At 43.4% G+C, this 27,746-nt stretch overlaps 1 protein-coding gene and 1 pseudogene across 1 annotated transcript in view; one reads left to right on the top strand and one right to left on the bottom strand.

Annotated features, from left to right (window-relative positions):
* LOC126235227 (neuroligin-4, X-linked-like) overlaps positions 1-27,746 on the bottom strand; it is a 332,083-nt gene that overhangs the window by 138,791 nt on the left and 165,546 nt on the right. The window contains exon 5 of the mRNA XM_049943958.1: positions 13,487-13,675. Coding sequence (XP_049799915.1) covers positions 13,487-13,675 — 189 coding nt within the window. The remainder of the gene's footprint in view (positions 1-13,486; positions 13,676-27,746) is intronic.
* On the top strand, positions 16,271-16,388 carry LOC126238135 (5S ribosomal RNA; annotated as a pseudogene).

Consider the following 27,746-nt stretch of genomic DNA (forward strand, 5'->3'; position numbering starts at 1 on the left):
TATTAGAAATAAAGTGGTATGATGCTGTCTAGTGGTTCGCTTACACTGTCCTTGGACCCTCAGATATACTGAAAAGCCAAACAAACTGGTAACCTGCCTAATACAGTGTAGGGCCAACGTGATCAACCAGAAGTGCCTCAACACGACGTGGCATAGACTCGACTAATGTCTGAAGTAGTGCTAGAGGGAACTGAAACCATGAACCCTGCAGGGCTGTCGATAAATCCGTAACAGTAGGAGGGGGTGGAGATTACTTCTGAAAAGCAGGTTCCAAGGCATCCCATATATGCTCAATAATGTTCATCTCTGGGGAGAGTGGTGGCCAGCGGAAGTGTTTAAAGTCAGTTGAGTGTTCCTGGAGCCACTGCGTACAAATTCCGGACGTGTGGAGTGTCACATTTCCCTGCTGGAATTGCCCAAGTACGTAGGAATGCACTATGGCTTGAATGGATACAGGTGATCAGACAGGATCTTGAGTACTTTTCACTTTTCTGAGTCTTACTTAGACGTATTAGGGTCCCATCTCCAACTGCACACACCCTACACCATTAAAGAACCTTCAGCTGATTGAACAGTCACGTCCATCCGTTAGACACAATTTGAAACGAGACTCGTCCAACCAGGCAAAACATGATTCCAGTCATCAACAGTCTGCTGTCGGTGTTGGGAGGAACAGGCGAGGCGTAAAGCTTTGTGTCGTGCTGTCATCAAGGGTACACGAGTGGGACTTCGGCTCCGAAAGCGGATATCGATTATGTTTCGTTGAACGGTTCGCACTTGTCGATGCCCCAGCACTGAAATCTGCATCAATTTCTGGGAGGGTTGCACTTCTGTCGCGCTGAACAATTCTCTTCAGTTGTCTTTTGTCCCGTTCTTGCAGGATCAGTTACCGACCGCAGCGATGTTGGAGATTTGATGTTTTACTGGATTCCTGATATTCAAGGTATACTCGTGAAATGCTCTTAAGGGAAAATGCCCACTTCATCGCTACCTCGGAGGTTCCGTGTCCCATCGCTTGTGTGCCGATCATAACACATCGTTCAACTCATTTAAATCTTCATAATCAGCCATTGCAGCAGCAGTAACCGATCTAACGACTGCACCAGACACTTGGTTTATATAGGAGTTACCGACCGCAGCGCCGTGTTCTGCCTGTTTACATATCTCTGTATTTCTATACAAATGTCTGTACCCACTTCTTTGGCGCTCCAGTGTATGTTTGTGTGTGTGTGTGTACGTGTGTGTGTGCGTGTACGTGTGTGTGTGTGTGTATGTGTCTGCGTGTGTTTGAGCGTATGTGTGTGTGTGTGTGTGTGTGTGTGTGTGTGTGTTGGTGTGTGCAACGAACCCTGCCGCCAATATTATTAGGTTTCGGACCAATAAGTTGGCCGAAGAGCGAAGCTGTATCTGGCTCCGCGATGTATAGCCAATCTGAGGGCCGACAAGTGTGCCGTGTTCCCACGAAGGCCCCGAGGTGACGGCACGGCAGAGCGTCGCTGCGCCCGCGGCGTCCTGTTGCCGGCTCGTACAGTTCTGCGCAAAAGCAGATTTGTCGGGCGCCTGCGTCGTGTTGCGCTGGGGCGGCGGGCTCCAATCCGATAAGACAAGTTTGATGGGAAGTGTAATTTCGTTTGGCCGCCAGCCAGGCAAACAGCGCAAGTTACGTGAGCAGTGAGCGGCGGCAGCGCCTGCGACAGACATGCGACCCCAGGCCGTAACGACCGCCACCCGTGTCGCCGCCGCCGTCGCCGCCCACGGCTCTGCAGGAATAACTCACAGCCCTGGGGTGTAGCGGGCGTGCGCCACAATATTGCCAGCCAGAATACGTCTGCAACACCGAAATGAGATTCATGATCAATCTGGGCGAATCAGCAACGCGCGGAATACGTGTCGCACCGGTCGATTCGCACATCAGTGGCAGATGTTACGCGGTTCTAAACCACGTTCCAGTGATGTGAAACAATGGGTTATCATCCTACCAGTAAGAAAATGAATGTACATATACTCATTCCCTGAAAACCACTGAGGTGCATAGCAAGGATTACTAAGAAACTTACTGTGGTGTCACCGCCAGACACCACACTTGCTAGGTGGTAGCCTTTAAATCGGCCGCGGTCCGTTAGTATACGTCGGACCCGCGTGTCGTCACTATCAGTGATTGCAGACCGAGCGCCGCCACAGGGCAGGTCTAGTCTAGGGAGACTCCCTAGCACTCGCCCCAGTTGTACAGCCGAATTTGCTAGCGATGGTTCACTGTCTACATACGCTCTCATTTGCAGAGACGACAGTTTAGCATAGCCTTCAGCTACGTCATTTGCTACGACCTAGAAAGGCGCCATATTCAGTTACTATAAGAACTATCTTCAAGAATGTATTCTGAACAGATAATATTGTGAATCATGTACCGTTAAGAACGACGTTCATCATTAATGGATTAAAGTTAAGTATCAAACTAATTATGTCCGCTTTCTTAATTCTCATTCCTTGCCATGTTCCAGACCTCACGTCAGTATAGTTCTTCCGTCCTCACGCCAGCCTGCGTGAGCTAAAACGCGTGCATTTCGGCCTCCACTCGTAATACGGTGTTGGCTCTTCTGCTAACACTAAACGTATCATATATTGCAATTTAAGAACTACTGTTTACATGTCTCTGTGCGCGCTACAATTAGGCTCATCTTGGGTTTCTTGTATCTACACGCCCGGTACGTAGGGCCTGAAGAATATTTGAAAGTTTCTAGACTCTTCAGCCTAGGAAGTTATTTTATACCCATGACGCTCTCTCCTGAGTCAAACAGAAGTGATCAATTATGTCTCTGACAATACTTTCACAATATGCTCTGTTATGCATATTCGCCGTCTCTATCTTAAATACCTGAGTCCTATTCTAGGATGAAACTCACAAGACTGAGCCGTCTATTGCTTGACAGCTTGTCTTTGCAGTTGCAGCCTCTCGTTTCTTATCGATTTACTGGCATCACTATGTTGTTGCTTTGCTTGCCCGTGAGTGGCAGCAGAAGCGCTTATAGATAAGAAAACTGCCGTACTATCTCTGGAGGCACCGCTAGTATTTCCGGGTCCTGGTCTGTCGGAAGTTCAGTCGGGATGGACCTCCAGTAAGGTCTGGACAGCCAGTATTCGCCGACCGCTGGCGACACACATGCAGTGCCCGATGGATGTAGACTGCAGCGGGAACGACCGTTGGTTGGTCGTTCGGTCGGCCGTCTCATCGGGCGACGTGTATTTGGTCTTTTAACCGTTTCCGGGCCTTGTCAGATGGTTATCTTGCCGAACGTGGGTCGGTTCCTTCCTTGTGCAGAGATGCCGGGTGGCCATTGGGCAAGTGTTCCATCTGCATGGTTGGGTCCGAGCCAGTGCCTCTGAGACGTTTTGCGTCCGAAGGCAGTCGGGATTTAGCACCAGTGAGGTCCGGACTGCGAGTACAAGTCCGACCGGTGCCGGGCCCCTTCAGTTGGTCATCTTGCGAGACGTGAGTCGATTCCTTGCTTGTGCGGAGATGTCGGGTGGCCAGTGGTCAAGTGTTCCCTCTTCATGAATGGGTCCGAGCCAGTGTCTCCGTGTTGTCGTGCGTCTGAAGGAGTTGGGACGGAGCGTGCAGTGAGATGCGGACAGCCAGTACTCGCCGACCGCTGGCGACACACATGCAGTGTCCGACGGAAGGAGTCTGGAGCGGGAACGACCGTTGTTTGGTCGTACGGTCGGCCGTCTCATCAGGCGACGTGTATTTGGTCTGTCGACTATTTCTGGGCCTCGTCAGTTGGTCATCTTGCCGGATGTGGGTCGGTTCCTTACTTGTGCAGAGATGTCGGATGGCCGATGGGCAAGTGTTACCTCTGCATGGTTGGGTCCGAGCCGGTGTGACCGGGTCACCGTGTCTCCGAGTTCCGAACGGACATGGAGTTGAATCGGGATGGAGCTGCAGTGATGTCCGGAGAGCCAAGAATCGCCCGACCGTTGCTAACACACCTTACTTGAGTGGGGACGACCGTGGTTGGTCGTTCGGTCGGTCGTCTCACTGGACAATGTGTATTTGGTCCCCGACTACTTCTTGGTTCTCTGTGTGTGTCGACTTGTGATTCGTCCTTGTTGTTACAAAGTGGTTGCTTTTAGCATTGTTCTAGTTCTTGTGGAAGTGTTTTCGTGGAACCGTGTCTAGTTTGCGGGATTTCGACTGAGGAGTTAATTTTAATGCTGACTGCGTACTGGAGTAGGCAGTCGGTCGGTTGGGACACAGCAGCGAGGAAGTCTCCGCGGTGAGCTCGTTGGTATAGTGTTCCGCAGTGTTTTTCCTCGTCGTATGATGCTGCCCAGCACGGAGTATAGTTCGACAACCATTGGTTTTTTTCATATTTTTGAGTGGTTATTGTGCCTAGTGCTGCTGGTATCTTCGTCCTCGCTGACATTATCCGTTGTTGTGCCGTTGGTCGGCCGGAAGGGAATTGATTAGCTTGTTGGTCGGTCCTTCTGCCGTCCCTGGGTCGGTTTTCCATCTGCTTACTTAATCTTATTCTTGGCTGTCTATCTCACCTAAGCTTACGTTAGAGTTACCTCCTCATGCCGACCCTTGGAGCACTTATGCGCACCATTGTCTGTAGTTTTTAGATTGTGATTTTCTTTTAATCTCACGTACTGTGCCAGGACTTCAGCTGTAATTAATTTAGTTGCTTGAATTTAATAAGGCCTTCAGCCAACTGAAATTAAGGTTTCAAAAGTGAATTATCTAAAACTTATTTTAAAAAAGGAGATTGTGCTCTATTTTATATCATTCTTATTCTGGCCTTAACCCTTTGTTTCCTGACATAAGAAAAAATTTACTTTTTAACATTTTCTTTGCAGAATTTATGCTATTGTGGCCTCAAATGACGGTAGGACTTTTTGTAAAATTTTATTTTATTTTTTACAACTTTCTTCTCTCCTGGTACTCAGAAGTAGCGTCAGACTACATGGACAGAATCACAACATGCGCAGAAAAATGCTCCAATTTTTATAAGTTGTACTTTATTCCACATAAATATTAAATATTTTTATATTAGAAAATTAATTAACAGAAATATGATATTCCTGAACTTTTTTTTAAATTTCACATAAATTTATTCTAGAGCAACTTCACAATACATAGTAACTTTGCTATACATTTTTGACAGTATATACATATCACATATTTAGTGATACCTCATGAAATTGTAGGAAACAGTTCTTTTTCTCATTGCAGCACAAATACACTTTACATGTACTACATTGTGAATGTGGTCTCGACTGAATTTTATTTTTCGCACACGTTTCGCATCGTCCTCTTTTACAAATGAACACTACAAAATGGTTTCCTCTGTTGCCAAGACGTACATCCTTCGGAACAGAAAAGTTATCCTTCCTTCTCTTTCGGAGAGTTATTTCATCTTTACCAGAGTTTCTCTTTTTGAGATTTGTCACTTGCTGTTCATTCATTAGCCCTAGTGCCACAGAACGCCTGAATTCCAGCAGTGGCAGCGCCCCATGTAGATAACTGAAAATGACGTAAGCATTGACAAAAGCAATTTCTATTGCTCCCCAGAAGAGACGGTGCCACCATTTCTTTGATCGCATGTCAAGACCGTAAGTTGAACGTAATCTGTCTGCATGATCCACACCACCCATGTTTTTATTGTAATCACATACAATAACTGGACATGGTATAGTCATACTAGTTCCATCTTTGTTTTCTTGTCACTACGCTCTGTTCAGTGCCATGGAAGTTTGACACAAAATACACTACTTTATTTTCCTTCCATTGAAATACTGTTAGGTCTAAAGATGACTCTCTGTGATTTGATTTAGACATTTTTCTTTAGGTAAATTGCAAGGCAAACCTTTCCTGTGTGTTCTAATTGTTCCACAGGCAAATGTATTTACCGATTTCTATGTGAGAAAAAGTGGACAGAACAACTAGTGAGAGGTAAAGCATTGTTGCTACAATAAAGTGTTCACACAACCTGACGGTGCTAATAAGTCCGCCTTATATTTTCCACTTTATCTCATTCACATGCAACGTAATGCTTCAAACTATTATAAAAAAATCAAAGAAGATAAGTACATACAATGGAAAACTCAACGGAAGTTTCAATAAATTGCGCACAAATTCAGGCAACTCCATGGAAACAAGCACATACAATCTTCTGTTTTCACAGCAGCTCGCGAAAAACAATTTCAAGCTCTGACCGCCAGAGAGGTCTATGTATTGCGCAATAACATCTATGAAACAGTAGAGCAGAGTTACTGTTACGTACTGGCAGGCTCTCAGATCACGAAACTGCACCACGAGAAAATAATGAGAGTCAAAACTTACTGGTACTTTTAAGTACTGTCAGGCAACAAAGGGTTAAGCCTTCTTCAGTGTTCAGTCTGTGGCCTTCAGCGGAGCTTTTATGTAAAAATTGTTTCTTTATTTTTTGACAAAGGCCTCAGCTGTGTGTATTCCTTAAAGCAATTTTAATAATTTGTGTTCGGGCCTTTAGCAGAATGGTTTTTCAATCGTTTCAAGGGCATGTGTGATTAAGTGTCCTTAGGAAAATAAAGTTTGTGTACTTTGTGCAACTAACAGTAACTGATTCTGGCCCCTTTCCACAAACACAACTTTAACCGCTCTGTCCTGCGAATCAAGATTTCAAAGAGTTTTGTACTTAGTATTCTTTGTCGCTAGCTACATGGCCCAGTCACGTTTTTGTGACCAACTCGTGCTTTAGATTTCAAAGTACAGTAAACATTCACAACGGCTGGTGGCAGCACCAGCAGTGGAGGATTAATAAAACGTGTCGCTTGGACGCGGAAAACAGTGCAGTCGTTGTCGTGATGCGGAAATTGATTTATCTAATCATTGGTTCTCAGGCTATGAGTGGAAGATTTTCCGAAATGACTCTGTTTATAAACTGCTTCCGTGCAACCGGGTTTAAAGTACAACGTGCATTCACAATGGCGCTACCCAAAACTGGGGAAGCACAGACCACTGCAGCAAGTGCATGGTTCATTCACGCATGCTGCTTGCGACGAATGATGGAATTTGCATTCCTATTTAGTAACTGGACGACCATTGAGTGGTGACAAGTCGTCTTTCAAGATGAAAAACGTTTTATGCGTCATCGGACAGATGTCAAATATGCTGAAACTAATCGGAATCGTCTAGGCTGGAGGAGGGAGCGTTATGGTCTTCGGAATGTTTTTGTGGATCTCATCATTCTAGTGCAATGGACCAACACTAGTATGCAGCTATCCTTGGAGACCATACCCCACCCTTACATGCAGTTTGTTCTTCCTCGGCAGGATGACACCGACCAGCAGGAAAGTGCAACGTGTCATACAGCTCTCAGTGTAAGTACGTAGTTAAGAATATCTGGAAGAGTTTACCCTACTCCCCTGGTCAAAAAACTCCCCGGATTTAAGCCCTGTTGAGAATCTGTGGAACCATATAGATCGGGCTGTGCGTGCCATGGATTCTCAGCCAAGAAACATAGCATAGGCTGGCCACGGTAGTCGAGTCGCCGTGGGTCGACGTCCCTGTCGGTACGTTCCGAAACCTATATGACTCTCTTCTTGCGTGTCTCATGCTGCCTGAAATGATTATTCAGTCTTCTTGAGAAGATCATATTACTCCGACTGACCACCGTACATTTTCCCAGCCTTAGCTTCGATACAGCCTATCCCAATGAACTTCTACTCGCGGGTGTGTCAGTTTATTGACACCAATTGTGATTCACTGGTGTTGCATTCATATGGGAAGCCATTTCTGTATTCTGTGAAGTACTAACTTTTACATTTTTGTACAAGTAAAGCAATTTTACACCGTTTCACTGAGGGAGGCGGCGCAGTGGTTCGCATACTGAACTCGCATCCGGGACGGCGACAGTTCAATCCGGCATCCGGCCACAGTTAGTTATGTTTTCCTAGATTTCCCTAAATCGCTTCAGACGAATGCCGGGATGGTTCCTATGAAAGAGCATGGCTGAAGTCCTTCCCATGTTTCCCTAATCTGATGGGACCCATGAACTGACTGTTTGGTCCCCTCCCCCAAATCAACCAACCAACTGTTTCGTCACATTTAAAACACGTCAAGGACTGCCGAAATATTCTGCAGCTGTTTCCAAATGTTACTTGGTTATTCATTAGCGCATTTTCGGTTTTAGAAGACGACTGCTCGAAAACTGCAAGACACAGTGAATCAGTAGCCATCACAGTGGATGAAACATCTCTCTGAGTTTAGATTCGTAATGAGCGCCGTGTCACTGATGTGGAGAACCATGAAAAGCAGCTTCCACTGCTAATAAGAACTTTATTAAGTCCATGACCGGTTTCTGTCACTTATGAGGCCCTTTTCCAGTGACTCAGAAAACTGTAATTTTTTTCTTTGCTTTTCTACAACACAGTTTTCGGAGCCACTTGAAAGTGGACTGATGCGACTGTGACTGGAGCAGCTTTATACGAGGGCTATGCACGAAGTACATTACGTTTTGGAATTAAAAACAATTAAAGTATTGGAATTTTTTTTATTACATTCAGATGAAAGCCACACTTAATTACTACTTTTCTACAGAGTTGCCGTTTAAATTAAGGCACTTATCGTAGCGATGGACGAGCTTGGAAACTCCTTCGTCGTAAAATTCGGCTGCCTGCGCCTTCAACCATGTGGTTACCTCTTCTTGAAGCTGTGCGTCGTTATCAAAACGCTGCATAGCCAACAACTTCTTCATTGCTGGGAATAAGTGGAAGTCGCTCGGTTCCAGGTCTGGACTGTACGGCGGATGAGGAAACAACTCCCACTTAAAAGATTCGAGAACTTCACGAGTGGCATTTGCCGTGTGGGCCCGGGCGTTGTCGTGAATCAGCAAGATCTTTGAGCCCAACTTTCCCCTGCGATTGTTTTGTATTGCTCTTCTGAGGCTGTGCAGAGTTTGGCAATACCTTTGAGAGTTTATTGTAGTGCCTCTTTCCGGGAAATCCACAAAAATCACACCTTTTCTGTCCCAAAAGAAGAGGTAACCACGTGGTTGAAGGCGCAGTCGGCCGAATTGTACGACGAAGGAATTTCCAAGCTCGTCCTTCGCTACGATAAGTGCCTTAATTTAAATGGCCACTATGTAGAATAGTAGTATTTAAGTGTGGCTTTCATCTGTATATAATAAAATAATTTCCAATACTTTATTTATTTTTAATTCCAAAACGTAATGTACTTTGTGGATAGCCCTCGTATTATTTACGGAGTCAGCGTGCTCCAAACATGGAGAAATTAACAGGTGTAGAGTACAACAGTGCATGTAATAATATAGAGACAGATCGACGACACCTTATTGTCGCAACGAAGTAGTTCGCCCGTGCATGTAGGCAACTCACTGAACATGTTGCCAGAGCGGGCCACAACGCTCCTTTCTGGGCAATTCGAGTCACTGATTTCATTGAGTTGCTGGCAATTATTGACGTTTTTCGCGTCATAAACGGTGTCATCATTGAGCAAACGCAGTATAATTTGAAAACTAGGATGCTTCATCGAATGACACGAGGCTGTTTTCTGTATGCTTTGCAGCTTTCGCGCAGTCGTCTCCTGAAACCAGACACATTCTTACGAATGATGCCTAAACCTCAGTACAAGTGTGTACATCATCTTTGAAACTTTTAAGGTAGGGCTGGCCACGGTGTGGAAAACCGCACGTAATGCTGCACGTGTGGGAGTCACGTGTGGGTCAACGCTTGGCGTATGTCGTATTTGCCCGGTCTTTCTCTGTAATACCCAGCGCAGTGTGACATTTCATTTATTATTACAGTGTGGTATTTTGCGATCGCCACCACTCTTTGCCGTTCATCAGAATCGTTGTGTCAGCGCTTTTTATCGTTCGCTATTGGTTCGTAGTACAAAGGACGTTCACAGGTCCAGTGGCTATTTACACAAAAGGGTGAAATCTATCTATTGACACGAGGCTTTCAAAAAGAATGGGAACAACAAAAGAGAGAGCTGGTAATTCTCTGTACTGACAATACAGTCGCATAATCGACTATTACCAAAAATTTGCTATGACACGACATTAAAATACCGTGAAGAAACAATTTAGAGATTTGGTTGAGAAACAAAGGGCAGAAAATTACACCGATCAACAGACATATATCGTTGTACTGTACATCAAAAAGCATTTTGTGCTACATTTGCAGCCTTGGAGCACACGAAGGAAAATTGTGCTAAATTTGAAGCAATTCGTGGCATTAACAGTAAAGTTTCTCAAGTCACATGCATTATTCCAATATCTGCTGCAACAGTTTCCTATGGAGAGGAAGAGTGTGGAGACTTTATACATGTTGTGTAAATAGTTCCGCGTAGTCAGAGCGTACACAACTTTCCCACTAGAGCGCGCCCTGCTAAGCACAACAGCGCAGGCGCAGCGCTCGTCCGCCTCCGCACTACGAGATGGCGCAGCCATAAAGACGGACCAAATTCTGCTTCCGCCGATCCGCGTATTAATATATAACGCAGCCAACGAGATTGCTGCTAACCGCCGCCATCAGTGTCTCGTGTGTGCCGTCGTGTTTAGTGTTCAGTGTTCACCGTCACACTCCATTGTTCACCAGTGCCATCGTCTTCTTCGGTGTTTGTGCGTCGTCTCAACAGTTTGCAGTGTGGTTTTTATCGTCGAGTGTGAACGGCTCCGTGTTTGTCTCTCTGTGTCTCCTGTTTTATCGCCCACCATTTTGTAACTTTTATGTTTTTCTCATGTTTTTGCTGCTTATGTCTTCTTTGGCTGAAGAGCAGCGTAGTGTGCTGCTGCCAGCCTGCCTATTGTATAGGCTTTAAAATGACAATAAAGTAAAAAAAAAAAATTGCTGCTAACGTAGAAACTTTTCTCCTCGCGGATCACACTCGCGCAGTGATACCTGAACGCGCGAGGTATTATAACGAGTGTACAGACCTCCGATTAGTCAGTCTGCATTAGTCTGCAGTCAAGTTTCAGTCTGCGCCTAATAGGATTACCATATTCCTGTATATAGCCATGAAGAGAAATGAACAGACACTTTGTCAAGTATCAAGACTAAAGGAACTTCAGACTGTCAATTGGAAACAGCATCCAGAATCAAGTTACGTAATATCTATGATTTTTATTATTTTTAATAAATATGTGTGAAAATTAATCAAGTTCTGATTAAAGTTGGTCACCGTCAATCTGCCACTCTAAGCGCGCAAGTGGCATTTCTATCGTCTGACCTAACGGCAGAAGATAAACACGCCACGATAAGACTACGAGACTTATTGCTGACACTTGCCAACTTCGTTAGAGCGATAAGTCAAATAATATGATGGTGTGTGTACCGAAGGTCTTACAGTACGCACACCACAATACACTACCGCAAATTACGTTGGTTAAGTCAAGGGGCATACCTGGAAAGATTTTTCCAGGTCAAACCCGCTATTGTTTAATTTATGAAGGAAAAGGGAGTGCAGGAACAAAAATTACTAAATCCAGAAAGTATTGCAGACTTAACACTGTATGTGAACTTTACTACACGCTGCCCACGGTGAGACAGTGAAAGATGAGAAAAAAACTTATTTCTAAATTGATACCGATGCATTTAGAAGAGAAATCGCCTTCTAGAAGGGACATATTCTGACACACTGCAGTTTCTTAAGCTCACCGGTGTTAAAGAACACGCAAAGGCTGAAGAATTCATTGAGGCCTTGAAACAGCTAAAAAAATAAAAAAAACTGTTTTCTGAATGTTTTTGGGACACAGCCAATATAATTTCGGTTTTAAAGCTGTTTTCCGCACTGTTTCTCGTTTCTCTTGAAAGTGCTTCTGTGCAACTGCCCAGGTTGTAAATAACTAGGTTACTAACGTGCTCCGTTTTGAGGTCAACATATGGGTGTGAAAGACTTTTTTTGTTCCGAAACTAAATAAGTCATGATTGTGTGGCACCCTGAGAGTGAAACACTGAAATTTTCTATGTCCCTATGTAAGCAGGTAGTCCGTACGAGATAAAAATTAGGTCTTCAGCAAGCCAAAAAAATTACATGTTACTGCAGATGTGTTTTGTTTGGCGTCTGTTTTGTTGAGAAATGTGAAATAAAAAACGACGTCGTAAGCAGAGCGACTGAGTTTCCACTTAAATGCGATGTGTTTCCACTCTGGGCCCTCCGCATACTCAGTGTGCCGTGGTGGTGGAAGAAATCTGCAGCCAGGCTGAGTGCTTCGGCACTCATGTTCGAGAGCCGAAATCTTGGCCGCCCGTGCTCTAAGGTTACTGCTAATATTGTCTGCCAGGTCCTTGTATTCGGCAGTAGCAATCTATCTTTAAGGCACCCATTGAAATGAAACAAAAGATATGGGGTTTGGTGATATTTCAGGTGACTGATTTATTTGCATTGGGTCTTCTAGTCATCTTCAGATGTATATTAAACATGAGGTGTATACATGTATAACTTTCTAGATTCCTACAGCTGTGCTGTATGCTGTGGGATAACGTAATTACATATGTGTATACACTAACAGTCAGGGCGAAACAAGTTATAGGTGGGACAGATGCTAAGTGGCACTTGTTACTGATGCCTTTTCAGCCGTAGTTTAAGCAACAACAGATAGTATATGTCCCAATTAGTCATCTGGAAAGAGTGGAATGTGGACCTTTAGCGGTGGGCAGCAACAACAGGAGCAGCATAGTTATCTACTAAATGACGGTCAGACGGAGGGTCAAGTTTGAAAGTAATCGAGACCTAAAAGAAGGCGTCAGTACCAGTGGCTTGTATTATGTCGTAGGTGAAGTTCAGTGCAGATAATGACAGGTGAACGAGTACCGGCCCAGCTGTCAGCAGCAGCAGATTGTGTGTCTGTGTGTGTGTGTGTGTGTGTGTGTGAGTGTGTGTGTCTGTGTGTACTTAGCATGGCTCACCTACAAAGAGGGAGAGATGAGCAGTTACTAACAGATTTTGTTCCTGTCTCCACAACACTAGGCTCACAACCATTTGAAAATGGTCTTTCAAATGTTCAAATGTGTGTGAAATCTTATGGGACTTAACTGCTAAGATCATCAGTCACGAAGCTTACACACAATTTAACCTAAATTATCCTAAGGACAAACACGCACATCCATTCCTGAGGGAGGAGTCGCAGCCCATGACTGCAGCGCCATAGACCGCTCGGCTAATCCCGCGCGGCAGAAAATGGACTTTGTGGCTGAACCCAGAAAACATAATTGCAACTTAAGCTGTTATTTTATTTCAGGTAATTACTGCAGATGCGGGTACTGCACTATCATGTTGCACATGAAGGACAAGTAATTAATTTATGCCCTGTCACAGCCCGAGTGTCGGCAGCTGCTGCAGCAGGTGTTGTGTGTGTAGTAAGAGTGGCTCAAGTAGGGAGAGCAGCACAGATAGGCACTGACATCTGGCAGATGGCAGCAGCACCACCACCACCACCACGTAGTGTGAATACTAAGAGGGGTTCGGCTAGACAGAGGTACTGACCCCTGGCGGCAGGCAGCAGCAGCAGCAGGTGGGCGAGCGCGGCGCCCGTGTCGTGCGCCAGCAGCGTGACGCGCTGCGGGTCACCGCCGAAGGCCGCCACGTTGAGCCGCAGCCACGTCAGCAGCGACACGGCGTCCTGCAGCGCCAGGTCCCCCGCCGCGTTCGGCCCGCTGCGCGTCCTCAGGAACCCTGCGGCCACCACAAACCACGCTCCACTTCCAGCTCTGTCTCCACCTCCACCATTTTAACTGCACTATAAATAGAGACACTACGAATTCACATACACTACCGATGTCAGAGTCAACATTATTAAAACTATACTAGATGTCATAGCGCAAAAAACAGGGTCCACTAAAAAGGTTTCCCATATTTGGAGAAGTCACTGTTTGAGTTGTGGGCTTACTGTTGTTGAGGAGGTATTGATCGATGGTGGTGTACGTGCCATTTTCAGAACTTGCAGTGGCTTGGCAAAGTGAGGGTAGTGTGTTTCTTGTAGAGGAGTATATTTATGATGGTGAATCTGTAATTTACTTCTCAGCTGGAATTTCGCATTTGGTTCGCACTTGGCTTACACGATTCTGTTCCTGACAGAAAAACTATTCTAGTTTGGGTATGAAATTTTAGAGCACCAGTTTCTACACCGAAAAGAGAACCTACTGACCGACTTCTGACTGTAGCAACGTCTGAAATTTGGCACATGTGAGAACATCCGTCCAACCACCTCCAAAGTGTCCAGCACTTAAAAATGTAGCAGCGGTGGGATTCTCTCATAAGTCCGTCTGCCCCTACAACGTGATGGTTACCAAAGAATTATGTGAGGTACATTTTGAAACTCGCAAAGCTGCATATGCGGAACCTGCTCAGAACATTTCGCTGGTGCTGTTTTCATTTCTCCTGATGAAGTCTGATTCAAATCGTCACACACTGTAAGTAAAGAAAATACATCCAATTGGGCAGCAGAAGACCTTCAAGGGCTTCATCAACGACCAGTTCACAGCCTTTGTGTGACAGTTTGGTACACCATGCTGAATTAGGTGTGTGAAATCCGTAGTTTTTCGAAGAAGGTATTGCAACGGCAAAGGTCTATTCAGATTGCTAGTATCACATTATAGCAACCCGGGGTAAATCAGTTATTTAGTGATCATGAAGAGGGACAAGTCTGGTTGCAACAATACGTAGCCTCAGCTCATAACTCTCGTCGTGAGGAGATATCGCGTGGCCCCCAAGGTCATCCGATTTATCATCCTGCGATTTTTTCGTTGGGGACACTTGAAGGCTCAAACGTACAAACATCGCCCCATAAAGCTGCAAGCACATCAGGAGGCAATCACCCAGGAAGTATCTGCTATTCCACCAGAATGACACAGAAACCTATGGATTGCTTCTGGGAAATGCATCACCAGTAGGCCGCTGTGGCCGAGTGGTTCTAGGCGCTTTAATCCGGAACATCGCTGCTGCTGCAGTCGCAGGTTCGAATCCTGCCTCGGGCATCGATATGTGTGATGTATTTAGGTTAGTGACGTTTAAGTAGTTCTAAGTCTAGGGGACTGATGACCTCAAATGTTAAGCCGCACAGTGCTTAGAGCCAATGCTTCGTCAACAATGGCGTACAGCTCTTACGAAAGTAATTTTCAAAACAGACTAATGTAAAATGGTATAGTATTTGCTCGTGAAAGCCAAAGGTCCGGAGTTGGAATCTCGGTCCACACAGTTTTAATCTGCCAGGAAGTTTCATTTCAGAATAGTACTTGTAGTTCACAAATAAAAGCATTTTCCCTCTATGATTTTTTATTTGTTGTAGCTGCCTTTTGCCGCACCCTGTAAACACAAGCATTAAAAGGTAGGATGGAAAATTAGTGTCTGACGTCGTGTCAATAGCCTGGTATTAGACCACAAACTCTGATTGCGAAAGGATGGGGAAGGAATTCGGCCAATTCGACCGTGTCCGTGTAGAGGAATCATCTCAGCACTATCTTGTAGCGATTTATGGAAACCATCGAAAATCTAAATCTCGATGGCCAGACTGGGATTTGAAACGTCGTCCTTCTGAATACCAATACAGTGTGCCAGACACTCTGCCACCTGACTCCGAATAAACACGAAAATATCTCGTATATATGGTAGATACCTTTATCATTGCATTTATGCTTCCGCTGCATGCTTTTTCAATTAAATCGATTGCCACGAATTGTGCAATTGTTATCTAGAAACTCTAAAGAGGCCATAAACATTAAATACCCATTGTGATATAAAATACTTTATATTTTAACGTTAACCGCAGCTATTGTTAATACTGATGTAGAAGTAAAACAGTATATCGAAAATATAATCCTATAAAAATAATATACAATAAAAGGAATAAAATTCGAGTTCTAAGTGAGTTATTTCCCGCTTTGGAAGAACTCGAAGCTTAGTTGACTAACTACAACTATATCTACTCCTGGATCTAGTAGCCGACCGTGCCATGTCACCGACTGCGCAATCCTAGAGCATACCGTGTGGATGGCCATTGCATGTATATGGAGAATGAGAAGCCTGAGAAACTCTCAGGGGGGTGTAGTATGGAAAAAAATGAAAATATATATTTAGTAAACTTGGGAACTAAAATGTATATATTAAAAACTGTCAGTATTTCTTCTCCTTCGCCACTGTGTAACACATCTCTGCTCATTGTTTCTTGTTTTGGTTCTTACAACTGCCTCTGAAATGTTTTCGGTGGAGTTGTAGTTCAATCGGTACATATTTTCTCCTGATTACATTTTACTGGTGTCTCTAATTCTCTAGGCCAACGGCCTTGCCGCAACGGAAACACTGGTTCCCGTCAGATCACTGAAGTTAAGCGCTGTCGAACTTGGCTAGTCTCGGAAGGGTCACCGTGTGGGACTGCCGAGCGCTGTTGGCATGAGGGCTGCACTCAGCACTTGTGAGGCCAATTGAGGATCTACTTGACTGAAAAATAGCAGAACCAGTCACGAAAACCAATGATGGTCGGGAGAGCGGTGTGCTGACCACATGCCCCTCAGTATCCGCATCCGTTGACGCCCAAGACCCTTCAAGGTCTGTTCGAACGGTGTTTGTCTGTTTTTATCATTTTCTCGTGACCCGTTGCCGTTATTTTGATTTTTAGAGCGTCCATGTAATCTTATAGCCTGGTAGTTGAACAGTTACCTTTCAAATAATCTGTGGGCAATTATATTAACTGTAGCCTGCAAAGCCGGCCGGAGTGGCCGTACAGTTCTGGGCGCTACAGTCTGGAACCGAGCGACCGCTACGGTCGCAGGTTCGAATCCTGCCTCGGGCATGGGTGTGTGTGATGTCGTTAGGTTGGTTAGGTTTAATTAGTTCTAAGTTCTAGGCGACTGATGACCTCAGACGTTAAGTCGCATAGTGCTCAGAGCCTTTTGAACCATTTTTTTGTAGCCTGCAAGTTCTCCTCTTTTACAGTTCTTTCCATATCGCACTCTGTCTCCATTCTCTCTCTATCTGGAAACAGGGCAACTGGAAACAACTTGATCAGTAGAACCTTTCCGTTCACATTCGAAAACTGATGTGTGATTATACGTAGATACAACGGATATGGGGCGTAAGGTACAGTGAAGCGACTCTAACAGCCTCTCCTGTACAAATGTCAACCTCACCTACCCGAGTTGCAGCTAAGGATTGCTGCACGGTACACCCTGTTATTGCTAACGAGGCTCTGACGACCGAATGTTTCCCGGGATAAGGAAACCCCCCCTATCAAGTGCCAACGGTCTCAAAGAGAGCGGATGAGCGGATAGAGGCAGGGCACTCTCTTGTCCTTGGAGTGAGAAATTGCTCCTAAAGGCGGAAGAACTTCACAGTCAACGGCATAGGATGGAGAAGGCAACGGGAAACCACTCCATTAAAGATCACTCAAGATATCCCAAGAATCAGTAGCGCACCATGCCAGAATCTTCTGTTAAACATAAATCCGGAGTAATAGTCCCCCAATCGGATCTCCGGGTGGGGACAATGGAAGGTCAGGCAAAGTTGAAGAATACACTAAAAATAGCAACATGGAATGTAAGAACACTCCTCCAATGCGGGAAATTAGAGAACCTCAAACTAGAGATGGACAGAATGGGAACAGACATAATAGGAATATCTGAGATGCGATGGCCTGAACCAGGAGACTTCAGATCAGGAAATTATCGTATCATTCATACAGGTACTAACCAAGGAACAACTGGAATCGGTGGAGTTGGAATAATTCTAAAAGGAAAACTCGGGAATCTAGTCACAGGATATGTGCAATTTAACTCTAGGATAATACTAGTCAAAATTGGAACCAAACCAAAGAACACGGTAATAGTACAAGTCTATATGCCGACATCGGCAGAAGAAGACGATGTAATAGAAACAGTGTATGAAGACATCAACAAAGTTATAAATTATGTTAAAGGTGAAGAGAACTTAATTATAATGGGAGATTGGAATGCTAGTGTTGGAGAAGAGAAAGTTGACGGAATTGTAGGGAAATATGGTCTAGGAGATAGGAACGAAAGAGGAAGCCGGCTAATTGAATTTTGTGCCAAAAACAAGTTGGTCATAGCGAACTCCCTTTTCAACCACCATAAAAGAAGAAGGTACACGTGGAAAGCCCCAGGAGATACTAGAAGACACCAAATCGACTATATATTAGTAAAATCGCGTTTTAAAAACCAAATCAAGGATTGCAGAAGCTACCCGTCTGCGGATATTAATAGTGATCACAACCTTGTAATGATGAAATGCTTACTCAAACTCAAGCGATTAGAGAGAAAAACGAACAAAGTATGGAACAGAGATAACCTAAAGTCTGAAGAACTAGTGATCCCTTATGCACGGAAAACTGATGAGATGGCATCAAACATTATTCCCGGGAGTACTAACGAGGAGTGGAAACAAATCAAAGAAGGCATACATAAAGCAGCAGAAGAATTTATTGGGAAAGCCAAACCTGTAAACAGGAAAGAGTGGATAACACCTGAAATAATTTGTCTAATGGAAGAAAGAAGACTATACAAAAATGCCTCTGACGAGCAAAGCGAAAACAAATATAGAAAGCTTAGAAACCAAATAAACAGAGAATCTAGGAAAGCAAAAGAAAATTACCTCAACAGCATTTGTAAAGAGGTGGAGGAAAACATGGTTAAAGGAAAAACTGACTTGGCCTACAGAACAATAAAACAAAACTTTGCTAAACGGAAAGTAAAATCTTCAGGAACTATAAAGAACAAAGAGGGCAAGGTACTATTTGGATATGACACGCTGAAGAGATGGCAAGAATACATTGAAGAGCTATATCAAGGAGACCCTCTAACAGATAATATGATAGAATTAAGCGAAGAAGTAGAGAAAGAAGAACTAGGGGACACAATTCTGAAAGATGAATTTGAAAAAGCACTAAAAGAACTACCAGATAAGAAAGCGGCAGGTGTTGATGATATACCTTCTGAACTAATTAAGAAATCAGGAGACAAAATGAAAGCTACATTACTGCAACTCATACAGAAAATATACAAAACAGGTGAAGTTCCTGAAGACTATCAGAAATGCATCATATTCCCCATACCTAAGAAAGCATCTACTATGGACTGTGAAAACCATCGAACACTCAGTCTTCTTTCACACGCATCAAAAATTCTAATAAGAATAATTTTGAAAAGAGTTGAAAACCAATTGAATAGCACTCTAAGTGAAGACCAATTCGGTTTTAGAAGCGGTGTAGGGACGAGGGAAGCAATCTTATCTTTAAGACTAATAATTGAGAAACAAATTTCCAAAAACAAACAAGTATTTATAGCCTTCGTAGACCTCGAAAAGGCATTTGACAATGTTGTATGGCCAGAAATGTTTAGAATTCTGAAGAAGGCTGGTCTGAAATATAATGACAGAAGGATAATCTTTAAAATATACCAAAATGAAACAGCCTTAGTTAAGAAGGAAAACAAAGAAGAAACAGCAAGAATAAGGAAAGGAGTGAGACAGGGATGCCCACTATCTCCAGTAATTTTCAACGCATATATCCAAGAAGCAATAGATAAAATAAGAGAGAATATTGAAGTAGGAATAAAACTTAACGGAATGAAAATAGATATGTTGCGATATGCAGATGATATCGCCATAATTACAGAAAGGAAAGAAGATTTAGAAGCCGCACTCAATGAAATGGAAAACACCTTAAAAGAACAGTATGGAATGAAAATAAATAAGAAAAAGACTAAAGTGATGGTGAGTGGCGCCCTGAACTACAATGAACCCATACGAATAACAATAAAGGGAGAGAAACTAGGGCAGGTTACAGAATTTAACTACTTAGGTAGCAAAATAACAGCAGATGGAAGGAGCAAAAGTGACATTAAAAACAGAATACAACTTGCCAAAATAGCATTCAATGGAAAAAGAAACTTACTGACGAGTAGAAATGTTAGTTTAGACGTAAGAAAGAGAGTCATGAAAACCTATGTGTGGAGTACAGCCCTTTACGGATGTGAAACTTGGACTAGTGGAAAAGAAGAAAAGAGAAGATTAGAGGCATTCGAAATGTGGTGCTACCGGAGAATGGAAAAAATCAGCTGGCGAGACAAGGCTACAAACGAAGATGTCCTCAGAAGAGTGAAAGAAAACAGATCTCTTTGGCGAAATATACAGAAAAGAAGAATAACCTTCATAGGTCACATTTTACGGCATAACAATTTCATTAAGAGAATATTAGAAGGAATCATTGAAGGAAGAACTCGCCGAGGACGACCTAGATTAAGCTACATTCAACAAGTAATAAATGACATCGGGTGCCAGACCTATGCAGATATGAAGAAGAAAGTTGACAAAAGAACGGAATGGCGTGCTGCTGCCAACCAACCTGTGGGTTGATAACCGAAGAAGAAGAAGACAACGGATATGAAACATGACGTGCACCTTGTCGCTTAATCATGTTTCTGATTATTGGGAATATGCTGTATAACAGCCCTAATGTCTTCTAGTATTCCAGACAGCGATTAACCTACTTTCTTGGCTCGTAAATGCCTTTTATTAGCAACATGAGCTCCTGTGATCTCGTACACACATTCGTATTGTTCTAGCCACAGTGACTGCAACACTGCATTGTAACGTACCACAATATCCACCGTACGTCCACCGAGAATCACCAGTATACTGTCGACAGGTTGAGTGCGAAAGCCACGTCTGAGATTCAGAAGTAGGGTCCACTGAATTCGTCGCAGTACGGTTCTGTAGTTCTCGGAAGGCGGCACGCCCAGAGGGTAGTAGCGAAATGTGGGAATGTGGGAAAAAACCGCAAATTGGCATTCATAAGGAGAAGAACAACACCAAAAATGCAACAGGAGCGTAATATGTAAGAAATTGTCCACGCAACCTGTAAGTACAGTTCAAAACATTACTACTTAATAGGAAATACCACCAGAACTGTTTATAACCTATAGGCACAGTGACAAAAATGTAAATTAAATAGCTAACGTGTGTGCATATTCCATGCCACTGATGTGCCTTGCAGAAAATAAAGGGGAAACGCGTATGGCACTAAAATTGTATTTTATTCAGTTGCTGTCAGTCGGTCCATAAGTAAATATTATCAGTATACCGTGATATTACACGCAAGTGAGGAAGACAGGACTACAAAAGTTGAAGAAACCATGGGTAGCTTTGAAGTTTCCTTCATAATATGAATGCATCGCATGCAATGATAATTTTTATTCGGTGGTGCCAGCCCTGGCAGTTCTTTTATAATTTGTCTTGCATTTTTAGTAACGGATTTTACGTGTTTTAAAAACTTCCTTTTCCCTTCTAGAAGAATGTCCATATTCCTGTAAACAGTGCTGTATTTTATAATGGTTCCGTCAAGCCTCATTGGCGCATTTCTGACTCAACAAGGTTTTTCCCTTCCGAAGTACACATATTCTATGAACAGCTACACTCAGTTTGTTTCCTGTGCTACACTACTGCATACGAACAAATTCACCAATGTTCTTTTCCTCGTGTCTCGTCATGGAGTCCACATACGGAAGTACTGGGGTATGATTTGTGTACACAACGTCACATTAGAAAGTACCTGCCCCGTCTATCAAATATAATTGGGGTTCACTACTAGAAGCCACTTATGGAGCACTGAGGCAAGACTTAGTAATCTTTTTCAACTCGCTCTGCCTCGCAGTACAATTGACGGTACGTCTACTACAATAATGGGCAAAGCCCTTGTTGAGACGTTTGGGAACCCAAACTCTCAGAGGCGTGCGAAGATTATCGAATGTCCCCAAGATGCCAATAATGAGCAAAATCGCATGTTTCGAAGTAGAAATTTTTTTAGAATTTTAAGAATATTAATCTCATCATCCATGGACTTTCCTCTTCTGAATCCATGCTAGCACTGGTTCACACCCAACACCTGCACCCGGTCAAAAAATTGACGCTCCTGAACGTTGGCCAAAACGCTAAATCAGCAACTGGGTCTATAGCTTTTCGGTTGTGCCGGATATTTACCCTTTACCTTTTTAATCACCTCTGTGTTAGCTTTTCCTAATCACCGGAATCCTACCTACTCGCAACGCCTCGTTTAGTACTACTGTGTAATAAGGCACTATCAGTGGACCTGTGACACTATCGGTGTTTATACTGTCATCAGGAAAAAGCGCTGTTATCTGATGATCTACCTGCCCCCTCCAGACTTTATTGAGCCATTCTCTCTGCGAATTATAGACAAGACAGGAGGCTCCTTAACTGTTTCACTCAACAACTCATGTGATCTTACCCATATATCAGAATACATCTACATCTGCATGGATACTCTGCAAATCACATTTAAGTGCCTGGCAGAAGGTTCGCAGAACCACCTTCACAATTCTAATGGTTCAAATGGCTCTGAGCACTATGCGACTCAACTTCTGAGGTCATCAGTCGCCTAGAACTTAGAACTAATTAAGCCTAACTAACCTAAGGACATCACACATATCCACGCCAGAGGCATTATTCGAACCTGCGACCGGAGCGGTCGCTCTGTTCCAGGCTGTATCGCCTAGAACCATACGGTCACTCCGGCCGGCCCTTCACAATTCTCTATTATTCCAATCTCGTATACCGCGCGGAAAGAATGAATACCTAGAGCTCTGATTTCCATTATTTTATCGTGGTGATCGTTCCTCCCTATGTAGGTCGGTGTCAACAAAATATTTTCGCATTCGGAGGAGAAAGTTGGTGATTGGAATTGCGTGAGAAGATTCCGTCGCAACGAAAAACACCTTTCTTTTAATGATGTCCAGCCCAAATCCTGTATCATTTCTGTGACTTTTTCTCCCATATTTCGCGATAATACAAAACGTGCTGCCTTTCTTTGAACTTTTTCGATCTACTCTGTCAGTCCTATCTGGTAAGGACCCCACATTGCGTAGCATTATTCAGTTGTCTTCTTTGAAAATTCTCTCAGAATATTCTTTTAATTTCCTGAAGTACTGATTTGTAGCGCACCTTATTTGCCCTGTATTCATGGTGCCTCGCAGTGCGCTGTGCTTACCTTAAAGCCCTGTAATAAGCTCTTTTTTTAGCCCTTCAACTCAGCGTGGAAATTTCTATGCTCCTTGGGATGTTAGCCTGAGTCTTTATGTATTCTTTCTAAGAGTTCAGCTTGTAAATGCGTACCTAGGTACGCATCGGAAATGCTGGAGTGTAGAAAACTACGCCATGACAACCCATTGTACTGATATCTAAAGCAGTACTTCCCCACAGAGAGGATAATGCATTCGCATCTTTTGTCACAAGGAAACAAGCGCCTTTTCCATACAGAGCTACCACACTGAGTTCATATGCAAAAGGTTCCATGGAATTAGAATACTACATACATATGCTGATTACAACCCACATGTATTCCAGTTGTTCACTTATCCTGTGAAAGTATGGTTTGTACATAAGGGTGGCATCTTAGTCAAGGTGAATTTCCTACTTGCACTGACAGTGGCAGACATTGCGTCTACGTGGTCAGTAAGTGTTACCGTACCCGCAGGAGAATATGGAAAAATACTGTTTCTACAGCAGGGTTCTTGTAAACAGACTGTTTCAAAAGCCTACTCGTCGATTAGTTTTCGTGTTTCAGTCATAGCTTGTTCACTTTGCGCAGCATTCAACTGCTATTCTTGTATGCGTATAGAGTGTGAACAAAGCTCGTCGGGAGGTAAGCATATGCATCTATATACTTTTACAAAATCCATGTCTAATTACTCGATGTCGAATGCCACAGCGGTGCTACAGCTGCTGTTGTCGCTGCCGCCACTGCCTCTGCGGGTGCGCTGCGCGGCTGATGCGACGCGGCTGATGGAATTGCGAAACGCTACACACGGTCGACCGTCGACCGCTTCTTCACATATGTGACGAGCGAACGCAATTCCACACTTTATTTACGTTCTTTAAACAGTTCATAAAGTCTACAGATCTAATCAGTAACGCACTGCGCTACTAAACCCTTTAGACCTATGTGGCCTAAGATACTGACTGTCAGTACCAACTTGCAGAAATTGACGGAAGAGATAGAGAAGATCCAAAGAAGAGCGGCGCCTTTCGTCACAGGGTTATTTGGTAACCGTGATAGCGTTACGGAGATGTTTAGCAAACTCAAGTGGCAGACTTAGCAATAGAGGCGCTCTGCATCGCGGTGTAGCTTGCTCGCCAGGTTTCGAGAGGGTGCGTTTCTGGATGAGATATCGAATATATTGCATCCCCCTACTTATACCTCCCGAGGAGATCACGAATGTAAAATTAGAGAGATTCGAGCGCGCACGGAGGCTTTCAGACAGTCGTTCTTTCCGCGAACCATACGCGACTGGAACAGAAAAGGTTGGTAATGACAGTGGCACGTAAAGTGCCATCCGCCACATACCGTTGGGTGGCTTGCGGAGTATAAATGTAGATGTAGAATAAATCGACCAGAAACCATTTAACACGACGAGCGTTGTAGCAGCCGACTCTCCTATCTGGCAAGGATACCAAGTGCGATTGAGACTTACAGGAGCAAGCATGAATTATTGTAACAGTGGCTTCAGTAAGTCTACATTTACATCTGTATGGCTGCCCTGCAAATGGCATTTAATTGCCTGGCAAAGGGTTCACCGAACAACCTTCATTCTCCCTCTCTACCGTTCCACTCACAAACACTTAAATATTTTCATGGTAGCACTTATTTATCACATTTTACCTTGATGATCATCTCTCTCTATGTAGGTGGGCGCTAACGAAACTTTTTCACACACCGAGGAGAAGGTTGGTGATTGAAATTATATGAGAAGGTCCTGCCTCATCATAAAATACCTCTGTTTTAATGAGTGCCACTGCAATTCGTGCATTATATCTGTGCCACTGTCCTCCCTCCTTCGCGGTAACACGAAGCAAGCTGTCTTCTTTGAACTTTTTCGATGTTCTCTGTCAATCCTATTTGATACGGATCCCGCATTGCACAGCATTACTCAGAACAGGGTGGACAAGTGTAGTGTAAGAAACCCCTTTAGTATATTCATGACTGTTGTGCCAATAAATCGCAGTCTTTGCGTACTGCTACTAACTTAATGATAACACTGCCATGTTACGTCACCACTCATATACTGAGCCATCTAAGTATTGGCAGCACAATATGTCACCTACGCAGAGGGAGAAATTCTTAAAATTTTTCTCTTTTCGGAATTAATTAGCTTAGTGTAGTTATATATACAAGAGCTTCCTTTGAACAGTATTTTTATCTGATGTAAAAGTCAGCCGATGAACCCTTTGTGATATCTGTCAAAAACCCATGTCTCCTATTCTCACTCAACTAAAAAACTATCATAGTTGATGATAACCTCTACGGCAAGTACCTGTCAAGAAAGCACCGTTTTACAATGTTGTATTATTAAATTCCAAGTTTATTACGGATTTGAAAACCATTAATGTCAACACAACAAGTTACGGGTAGGATATAAGTCATGTGCAAAAGTACAGATTTCCTTGTTTTATAATTAGATGACACTTCACATAAATCAATTCTAATTCCATTTTCAAAAATAAAAGGTTTTTCCGTGAAATTGAAATTCAAATTGACTTAAGAAAGTTAAGAAATCTATTGCGCACTATTAGCGATGTAGAGGTGTTGTTCTATCGATCAAGGGTTATAAACTACAGACAATTTGTAAATGACCGATTGAGCAATAAAACGCTCCCAGGTTTTAGGAATCGACATACAAACACTTAAAGGATGATTAAGAACAACTGGTAAATTTTGCAACAAAGCTGACAGCCAAGCCAGACCGTCACACAGTGGGCGCCTGAGAACTTCAACACACGCGAAACTAGATGAAACATTGCACTTAGGTTCTAGCAGAATAGAGTAGGTGGAGTTCCTGTTAAAGGACCAACTTTAGTAGAGAAAGTAGGAGAATTCCATGGAATACTGAAAACTGAGGAAAGACTGAAGGATTCCTTTGAATGAGTGACTCAATTTAAACATCGCTAGGGGTTCTAGAAATTACACTTTAGAAAGAGGAAGCTAGAGATAGCGATAGAACAAAGAGGATGCTGATGAAACTGGACTCTACTCGAAGATCATTTCCAGACAGACTTCAGCCCCTCAGACTGAAACGCGCGGTACCAGACATAAACGTAATAGAGAACAACTCTCTGTGCTTTTCTTCATTAACTCAGCAGGTGATCACATACTGAACCTATTACTTATCGGTAAATTGAAGAAATCTAATTTAAAAGAGTAATAAATTTACCACTTTATTGGATAGATCAGAAAGGAGCCTGGATAGACGATGCTATCTTCATACACTAGTTCCGCAATATTGTTGTTCCCGCTGTGCGTGCGTATTTGGAGGATTAAGGTTTACTGGGTAGCGGACTGTGTCGTCCTGAGAATACGTTCTTGTTCGGACGATGGAGTAGCTTTTGTTATATATCTTCCCCCACAATGGAGGGGCATCTGTTGAGAGGCCAGACAAACGTGTGATTCCTGGAGAGGGGCAGCAGACTTTCCAGTAATTGCAGGGCAACAGTCTGGATGACTGACTGATCTGGCCTTGTAACACTAACCGAAACGGCCTTGCTATAAATAGTCCCCCATTCGGATCTCCGGGCGGGGACTACTCAAGAGGACGTTGTTATCAGGAGAAAGAAAACTGGCGTTCTACGGGTCGGAGCGTGGAATGTCAGATCCCTTAATCGTGCAGGTAGGTTAGAAAATTAAAAAAAAATTGATAGGTTAAAGTTAGATATAGTTGGAATTAGTGAAGTTCGGTGGCAGGAGGAACAAGACTTCTGATCAGGTGACTACAGGGTTATAAATACAAATTCAAATAGGGGTAGTGGTGGAGTAGGTTTAATAATGAATAGGAAAATAGGAATGCGGGTAAGCTACCACAAACAGAATAGTGAACGCATTATTGTGGCCAAGATAGATATGAAGCCCACACTACCACAGTAGTACAAGTTTATATGCCAACTAGCTACGCAGATGACGAAGAGATCGATGAAATGTATGATGAGATGAAAGAAATTATTCAGATAGTGGAGGGAGGCGAAAATTTAATAGTCATGGGTGACTGGAATTCGATAGTAGGAAAAGGAAGAGAAGGAAACGTAGTAGGTGAATATGGAATGGGTGTAACTAATGAAAGAGGAAGCCGCCTGGTAGAATTTTGCACAGAGCATAACTTAATCATAGCTAACACTTGGTTCAAGAATCATGAAAGAACGTTGTATACATCCAAGAAGCCGGGAGATACTGGAAGGAATCAGATAGATTAAATAATGGTAAGACAGAGATTTAGGAGCGAGGTTTTAAATTGTAAGACTTTTCCAGGAGCAGATGTGGATTCTGACCACAACCTATTGGTTATGCACTGTAGACTAAAACTGAAGAAACTGCAAAAATGTGGGAATTTAAGGAGATGGGACATGGATAACCTAACCAAACCAGAGGCTGTTGAGAGTTTCAGGGAGAGTATTAGGGAACGATTGACAAGAATGTGGGAGAGAAATACAATGGAAGAAGAATGGGTAACTTTCAGAGATGAAATAGTGAAGGCAGCAGAAGATCAAGTCGGTAAAAAGACGAGGGGTAATAGAAATCGATGGGTAGCAGAAGAGAGATCGAATTCAATTGATGAAACGAGAAAATACAAAAATACAGTAAATTAAGCAGGCAAAAAGGAATACAAACGTCTCAAAAATGAGATCGACAGGAAGAGCCAAATGGCTAAGCAGGGTTGGCTAGGGGACAAATGTAGGG

The sequence above is a fragment of the Schistocerca nitens genome, chromosome 2 (assembly GCF_023898315.1).
Source record: "Schistocerca nitens isolate TAMUIC-IGC-003100 chromosome 2, iqSchNite1.1, whole genome shotgun sequence".
In the NCBI taxonomy this organism is placed as follows: domain Eukaryota; kingdom Metazoa; phylum Arthropoda; class Insecta; order Orthoptera; family Acrididae; genus Schistocerca; species Schistocerca nitens.